At 52.9% G+C, this 8,520-nt stretch overlaps 2 protein-coding genes across 5 annotated transcripts in view; both read left to right on the top strand.

The window, feature by feature from the left end:
- The window catches only part of LOC102377484 (zinc finger protein 708-like), a 12,562-nt gene extending 10,545 nt beyond the window's left edge, over positions 1 to 2,017 (top strand). For both annotated transcript variants that reach the window (XM_025203309.1, XM_025203308.1), the window contains exon 7: positions 520 to 2,017. In XM_025203309.1, coding sequence (XP_025059094.1) covers positions 520 to 1,979 — 1,460 coding nt within the window. In that variant the 3' untranslated portion in view covers positions 1,980 to 2,017. The remainder of the gene's footprint in view (positions 1 to 519) is intronic.
- TMEM177 (transmembrane protein 177) overlaps positions 1 to 8,520 on the top strand; it is a 24,733-nt gene that overhangs the window by 3,676 nt on the left and 12,537 nt on the right. Inside the window, exon 1 of one of the 3 annotated variants that reach the window (XM_025203311.1) lies at positions 2,514 to 2,648. The exons of 1 other annotated variant lie outside the window; for it this stretch is intronic. The gene's annotated coding sequence lies outside the window, so the exon portion shown is untranslated. Of the gene's footprint in view, positions 1 to 2,513; positions 2,649 to 8,520 lie in introns of those variants that run through there. One more of the 3 variants, XM_025203312.1, reaches the window with a different exon arrangement.

Raw genomic sequence — 8,520 nt, 5'->3', positions numbered from 1 at the left:
CCCCCCCCCCCCCCCCGCCACGTCCTACCGGCCAGGCGGTGCCTGTGTGGCCTGCAGAGGAGAGCTGCTGCCCCCACCCTGCCCTGGGAGGCAGTGGCACGGGGTGGTGGATGGTGGCACTCTGTCCCCACCCACTTACGTGTACCCTCTAGCCCCTTTCCAAGTACCCCTGGGGGTATGTATACTGCCAGTTAACAACCCCTTTCAGGCACTGTCCTAATGCATGTGTCCTGTGTGCTTCTCCCAGCAGGGCCTCAGGTGATGGGGCTGAGACCTGGGCCAGAAACTCTGAGAATCTGGCTCTGAACTCCACTGAGTAGGGAACATTAGCCTGGCACAGGGACCTGCCCCTCCTTCATGCCCAGCGCTTGGGGTTTTGGAAGGAAGACCTGGTTTACTTGAGGGCACACAAGTGCCAAGTCCGGGTCTGCTCTGAGGTCCATCCCAATAGAAGGAATAGCAGTGTTTGCCCCTCGCCACAGGGCAGGGACCAATCTGGGGTTTGTCTTCTCCACACAGGAGGTGCCTGGCTGCTGAGCAGAGCTGAGAAGCCACATCAATGCTTCGAGTGTGGGGAGAGCTTCACCTTCTCCTCTGGTTTGATCCAGCTCCAGTGCATCCACATGGTGAAGAAGCCATGTCAGTGCTTAGTATGCGGGAAGAGCTACACCGAATCCTCCCACTTGTGTCAGTGCACTGCTGCTGGGCCAAGGGAAAAGGCACATCGGTGCTCGAAGTGTGGGAAGAGCTTCGCCCAGTCCTCCACCCTGGCCAAGCACAAGTGCATTCACACACGGAAGAAGGCATATCAGTGCTCAGAGTGTGGAAAGAGCTTTACCTTCTCTTCCAGTCTGGCCCAACACCAGCTCATCCACACTGGAGTGAAGCCATATCATTGCTTGCAGTGTGGAAAGAGATTCACTCAGTCCTCTCACCTGGCCCAGCACCAGCTCATCCACACCGGAGTGAAGCCATATCATTGCTTGCAGTGTGGAAAGAGATTCACTCACCCCCGCGCCCCACCCCAACCCCTCCCCACAGGGAAAAAGCCATATTGGTGCTCGGAGTGTGGGAAGAGCTTCACTCGCTCCTCCCACTTGATCCGGCACCAGACTGTCCACACAAGGGAGAAGCCACATCGGTGTTCAGAGTGTGGAAAGAGTTTCACCCGCTCCTCCAACCTGATCCGGCACCAGATTGTCCACACAGGTGAGAAGCCACATGGGTGCTCAGAGTGTGGGAAGAGCTTCGCCCAGTCCTCCACCCTGGCCAAGCACAAGTGCATTCACACACAGAAGGCACATCGGTGCTCAGAGTGTGGAAAGAGCTTTACCTTCTCTTCCAATCTGGCCCAGCACCAGCTCATCCACACCGGAGTGAAGCCATATCATTGCTTGCAGTGTGGAAAGAGATTCACTCAGTCCTCTCACCTGGCCCAGCACCAGCTCATCCACACAGGGAAGAAGCCATATTGGTGCTCGGAGTGTGGGAGGAGCTTCACCCGCTCCTCCCACTTGATCCGGCACCAGATTGTCCACACAAGGGAGAAGCCACATCGGTGTTCAGAGTGTGGGAAGAGCTTCACCCGCTCCTCCCACCTGATCCAGCACCAGCTCATCCACAAAAGAGAGCAGCCACATCGGTGCTCAGAGTGTGGGAAGAGCTTCACCCGCTCCTCCCACCTGATCCGGCACCGGCTCATCCACACAGGTGAGAAGCCACATCGGTGTTTGAAGTGTGGGAAGAGCTTCATTCGCTCCTCCGAACTGGTCCGACACTATCGCATCCACACAGGGGAGAAGCCGCACCAGTGCTCTGTGTGTGGGAAGTGCTTCACCTGCTCATCTTACCTGGCCCAGCACCGGCTCATCCACACAAGGGAGAAGCCACATCAGTGCTCAGAGTGTGGGAAGAGCTTCATCCGCTTCTGCCGCTTGATCCAGCACCAGACCATCCACACAGGGAAGAAGCCACACTAGTGCTCAGAGTTTGGGAAGAGCTTCACCTAGTCCTCCAACCTGACCCAGCATCAGTTCATTTGCACCCAAAAGCATCCATAATTCTCACAGCAATGCATGAAGGGCTTGGGGATGTCCACCTGCTCAGTACCCGCCAGTGGCTGCATTCAGGCAAGCAGCCTTGTGCTGGTAGACTGCAGCAAGGCTTCACCCAGCCTTTGGTCCTTCTAAGGTCCTTCAAAACCCAAAGGAACCAGAGGCTGGCCCCCAAGTTTTGATACAGGGAGGGGTTAAGAGGAAGCACCTCAGGGAGAGGCCAGCTCAGATACTGGAGGAATCTGTGTGGGACCTCTTTGCATCAGCCTCAGAGCCTGTGTCTTCACCATCATTCTCTAAAAGCAGTCAATGCTTCAAGGGGAAGAAGGGCCTTTACAATAGGGTGCCCTTCCCAAGACAACTGGCTCCAAATAACACCCAGGGACTGTCCTTGGCCAGCTCCCACCTTCCTCGTCCCTCCTGGCCCCAGGGTTCTGGTCTGTGACGCTTTTCAGTTGCAGGAAGAAGGACGTTTGTGGGTGGGGAAGCATTTCCTGCTCTCCACCCGGACCTCGCCTTTCCTCCCCAGCACATCACCTCAACTCCGGGCCTGCACGTGCCAATCGTGGTCTGCCACCCCCTGAGTCCAGTTTGGTAGGTATTGCTTCTCATCCCCTCTTCTGAACTCTTCACCACCAGGTGCCAGCTGTCCCTCCTTCCCTTCATCCCATTCTCTGTAATGGATTCCTTGCTAATCAAGCCCCCAGAGCTGAACGCGGTATCCCTATGGTTGATCTCTGTCCTCTCTGGAGGTGTGAGATGGGAACGGACCGAGGCCCAGAACCTTTCGAGGGCAGATCTTTCTGGGATTTTCCAATGCCTCCCCTTTCCAGAGCATTCACCACAACCCAGGGGTGGTTGTTAGCCCTCAGGTGCAGGAGGTGCCATGTCCTGCTGTGTAGCAAGGTCCTGCCCTCTTCATAGTCAGAACATGAAGGTTGGAAGGGATGTTAGGAGGTCACATCTAGTCCAACCCCCTGCTCAAAGCAGGACTGTTCCCAACTAAATCATCCCAGCCAAGGCTTTGCCTAGCTGGGTCTTCAAGACCTCCATGGATAGAGACTCCATCACCTCTCTGGGTCACCTGTACCAGTGCTTTACAACCCTCCTTGTGAGAGTTTTTTTGTAATATCTAACCTCAACTTCCCTTGCTGCAGCTTGAGCCCTTTGCTGCTTTTTCTGTCACCTGCCACCACTGAGAACAGCCCCGCTTCAGCCCCAGAAACCCACTTTTGAAGGAGTCTCTTGTCAGGGGCAGGAGAGTCTCACTTGTGGGTGAAATTGTGTAGCAGGGGTGAAAGAGATGCAGCCTGGGACAAGTCCTGCTTCTTCTGTGAAATGATGGGGAAAGGACGTGGGCATCCCATGTGTGAAATGCAGTACGTTGTAATGAGCATCAACAAGTGGACTTTGGCTGCATTGCCACAACAAGGATCAGGCCCCTCGTAGCTCCCACACTGTCCATCCCTGACATGCCAACATCTTACAAGTTGAGGTTGTGGGTGTTTTTGGTATTCTGCCCGAAAAGGTTGCTGACTCCTAACCAAAAGCATAGATTTCCACCAAATTAGAATGAGCAATAGATGATCTACATCCAGGTAACGCGGGGTGTCTGCAGGACATGCTTGGAAATCTGGTGGTCACACCAGATGACAAAGCTAACCTATTTAACAGTTTCTTTGCCTCCATTTTTCTGATCAGGGACCAGGTCATTCCCCCCCCGGATCCCCGATGGTCACAGGGGAGGTGCAGCCAGGCCCAGGGGCAGTGAGGACCTAGTCAGGGAACTTCTGGAGGGACTGGACGTGTTCAAATCAGCAGGTCCAGATGATCTCCACCCCAGATTGCTGAGGGAATTAGCAGAGGTCATTGCGGGACCCCTGGCACAGCTTTATGAGCACTCGTGGTGCTCTGGTGTGGTGCCAGAGGACTGGAAAAGGGCCAATGTGGTCCCCATTTTCAAAAAAGGATGGAAGGAGGACCCAGGAAATTATAGGCCTGTTAGTCTTACCTCGGTCCTGGGGAAGCTCTTTGAGAAAATTATCCAGGTGCACATCTGCAAGGGGCAAGCAGGGGAGGTTATGCTTAGGGCAACCAACATGGGTTCATTAGAGGCAGGTCCTGTCAGACCAACCTGGTGGCCTTCTGTGACCAGGGCACAAAATCCTTGGACGCAGGGGTAGCAGTGGACGTAGTCTTTCTGGACTTTAGGAAGGCCTTCGATACTGTCTTTCACCCCATTCTCATTAAAAAATTAAGAGATTGTGGTGTCGATGCCTACACAGATGGGTCACAGAGGGCCGCACCCAGAGAGTGGTGGTGGATGGGTCATTTTCGACCTGGAGGGATGTGGGCAGTGGGGTCCCCCAGGGCTCAGTCCTCGGACCCGCACTGTTCAACATCTTCATCATCAACTTGGATGAGGGGGTGAAAAGCACCTTGTTCAAGTTCATGGATGACACTAAGATGTGGGGGGATGTGGGCACACTAGAGGAGAAGGACAGGCTGCAATCGGACCTAGGCTGGTTACAGGGGTGGGCGGATGAGAACAGGATGGGTTTCAACACTGACAAGTACAGGGTGCTGCCTCTGGGGAAGAAGACCCAGCAGCAGACCTACAGGCTGGGGAGCTCCCTTCTCATCAGTGCAGAGGCAGAAAAGGATCTTGGAGTCATTATAGACTCCAAGATGAACACGGGCTGCCAATGTGAGGATGTGGTCAGGAAGGCTAACTGCACCTTGTCATGCATCCACAGATGCATCTCGAGCAGGTCCAAGAAGGTGATCCTCCCCCTCGATGCAACACTGGTCAGGCCGCAGCTGGAGTACTGCATCCAGTTCTGGGCGCCGCACTTCAGGAGGGATGTGGCCAATATGGAGAGGGTCCAGGGGAGGGCCACCCACATGATCAGGGGGCAGCAGGGCAGGCCCTACGAGGAGAGGCTATGGGACCTGAACCTGTTCAGCCTCCACAAGAGAAGGCTGAGAGGGGATCTAGTGGCCATCTACAAATTGGCCAAGGGGGACCAGCAGGCTATGGGAGAGTCCTTGTTCCCGCAAGCACTACCGGGAGTAACAAGGAATAACGGCCATAAGCTGACTGAGAGTAGATTCAGACTAGACATCAGGCGGCGCTACTTCACCGTCAGGGCGGCTAGGAGCTGGAACCAACTTCCAAGGGAGGTGGTGCTCACTCCTACCCTGGGGGTCATCAAAAAGAGGCTAGATAATCACCTTGCCGGGGTCATTTGACCCCAGTACTCTTTCCTGCCCATGGCAGGGGATCAGATTGATGATCTGCTTGGGTGTCTTCTGGCCCAACCAACTATGAAACTAAGAAACCAGCTTTGGTTTTGAGAAGCTTCTGTCTGTGTTACATGGTTACTCATGAGGTTTGAACCAATTCCCAAACAGAAGTTGTCATTTTCTCCAGTTAAGCATATGATCCAGGAAAAAAGGGGTTGTGGATTGCAGCTATGAACATTGCTCTTGTGTCATGATGACTTTTTCTAAGCTTTGGTATTTGAACCAGGGTTTTTATAGCTTACAGAGAAATTGGAATGTGACTTGGGGAGAAATAAAAATAATCACAAAGAAGAAAACTGCACATTCAGATGAATGTTATTTTTTAAATGGCAAACTAAGATCAAGGTCTTCTTGTCTCCTTTTGCCTGTCATTTAGCAAACTGGCACTTAACAGGTAGATATAATGGAAAGCTGGGATTTTCAGTGCCAAGACAACACAAGCCCTGTATTAATTAAATGTGTGCATGTTACTACACTTATGAATGTGAGTTTGCTACTTTCCTGCATCCTGATGTAAGGCTAGGGACCTAGTTTGTACTTTAGGCAACCCTGCGGCCAGCAGGTAAAGGAGGATAGCATGCCAGATGAAAGATTAGTGTCATGCAGAGAAATCTAGCGTGACGTGGAAAATACCTGGGTGCCGAGTGAGATGTTACCTATGTGAGTGCCCTGTGCAAGAGTAAGTGTGGTGTGCAGAGGGAGTATAAAGAAACTTTTCCCTTTGGGGAGAGAGCGTTTGAGAGTATCTGAGTACGGTTTGAGAGTGCCTGGGAGGTGGTAGATCAAGTGGATCTCTGTTTGGGAGAGTGCTTAGGAGGTAGATTCGAGTGTGTTTGAGCCTGAAAGGTGGAGCCTGTGGGCAGAGAAATGAAAGGATACTTACCTGAAGCCAAAGTCTCCCACCACCGATAAAGAGTAGATCGATGTCACTAGCTTACGTCCCAACTACAGAGAGGGAAAGTGCATGAGAGTCATCCTGGTTGTTTGTCCCTGTAAGTCCCAGTAGCACGCCGCCGCAGTCCCCATAGGTAACTATCACCCCTCTTCCCTGTGTTTTACGTCTGTGCGTCCCAGTGTGTTACATTGTGTTGTACATAGTAGGTAATTCAATTATATGTACGTATTTAATATCATGTAGTGTTCATTTAGCATACGGTATTGGTATTTATATTAATTGGTTGTTAGATCTTAAATAAACCATTTGATTCATGTACTCTTAAATAGTCCATTTAGGAAGGGTCCAAGTATCTGGTTGACAGATACCAGAGCCCAGGGCCTCTCTCCAGCTCTTCCCTGCCCGTTGTTCCTGTAGTGGCCAACATCAAACGTGAAGGTTTTTGTGGTTTTGGCCGCTAACACTGATAACAGGCAAATAGGCTTAAGTTCACTTCTGATGATCATTGGAGTTGCAGTGATGATGAGATTTGTTTAGGGCTACTTTCACAAATGCTGGATGAAGCAACACCTGAAGCTTATTCCTAGTGCTCCCGTAATAGAAATCTTTTTAGGAACTCCTTCTGGTATTCAGTTGTCCATCATTTCTGCTACATGCTTTGGTTTACAGCCCTGTTCACCGAAGCTGAGATGAAGTCAAATCTTCAGCTGATGTGAACTGATGTAGTTCTTTTGATTCAAGCTGAGAGAAATCTTTGGCCTGTGTTCATAGAAGTCAGATGAGATGGTCATAGCAGAGGTTTCCCACCTAAAAAACCCTCAGAATCTGTGAAATGTAGAATTCTCATAGTAAACATCGCATGGTGCTGTCTGTCTTGATTTGCTCGCACCTCCAGGTGTGAGGTGGTCCTTGGAGAATATACTAGAGGATAGAGAAATCTCTTCACCGATAGAGATTTTTGGGGCCGATACTGATAGCCAAATTTTAAGAAGGCATATCAGCCGATATCAATCCGATTTCCAGTACACAGCCGGCAGCTTGAAGAGCAGTGTCCAGTTGTTGTGGTGGAAGGGGCGGGGAAAGGGAAGGGGCATATGGCCCAGGCGGGACAGATCAAGGCCCCTGCGGTGCAGGAGGGAACGGGGCTGGGGCTGGGACAGGCACTGCCCAGTTGGGGCAGGCAGGGCATGGGATGGAGCCACAGCTCATGCAGGAGGTGCGGGGATGGGGGTGGCTCCCACCATTTGCGCACGCCCCAGAAAGGCATGGGGGGGAGGCATGTACCCCCAGATCTGCCTGTGGAGTGGGGCAGGCTGGACCCAGCTCTTCCCAGCTGGGGGCGGGGAGGGCAGCGGCACTGGGATGGGACTATGGGGAGGGGCTGCAGCCATCCCAAAATTCACCGTAGTCCCCCCAAGCCCTTCTCTCAGCACTGCTGTCACCCACCCCAAGCACAGCCCGGCCCATCCTGCCCCACAGGCAGATCTGGGGGCACATGCTCTCCCGGGGTGCGCACAATGGTGGGAAATGCCCGCCTTCCTCACACCGCCCCCCCACGGCTCCGCCTCGCCCCGGCTGAACAGCTCCCGCCCCACTCCCTCCCTTGCCACGGGAGCCTTGATCTGCTCCCCCATGCCCCTTCCCTCTGTCCTCCCCTTCTGCCACAACAGACTTACCAGCTGGACGCAGCTCTCCAAGCTGCTGGGCTGTGCTCCTCACCACCTATGTGCTGCGCTGTGGCTGTGCGCGTGCACGGGCCATTTATCAGCCACATTATTGGCTACATCAGGCCGATTTCTGATACAGGCAGTTTTATTTATATTGGTGCCAATCCAATATCGGACCAATGTATCGGTGCACCTCTAGAATATACTCTTTGGGTGCATGTACATGTGCGTGCTACTGCAGAGTTGACTGATTAGCTCTGCAGTAAAGCGTCACCAGTATTAGGGCACAGTAAACTAATTAACTCCACTGTAAGACAGTATTGTCCCTGAAAGTGCTATCTTAGGGTGGAATACTTAACTACAATCAAACGCTCGTGTAGATGGTGACCATGGCCAGAAATTGTGCCTGATCAGCCCAGGGTGCAGAGGTCCAGACTCCTGCCTGCTGCCTAGCCACACAGCTCCTCATGTTCAGCTCTGTCATGCCCCAGCTAGCCCCTCCACTGCTGCCACCTGGAGCCTAGGGCTCACCCCCAGAGCCTGCTTCCACCCAGGCTTGGTCTGCCCCAGCTCAAAGTGCTGCTATCCTGAGCGCAGG

The sequence above is a fragment of the Alligator sinensis genome, unplaced genomic scaffold (assembly GCF_000455745.1).
Source record: "Alligator sinensis unplaced genomic scaffold, ASM45574v1 scaffold510_1, whole genome shotgun sequence".
Taxonomy (NCBI): domain Eukaryota; kingdom Metazoa; phylum Chordata; order Crocodylia; family Alligatoridae; genus Alligator; species Alligator sinensis.
Note: the sequence above shows the minus strand (reverse complement) of the source record. Positions and strands in the feature narration are given on the sequence as shown.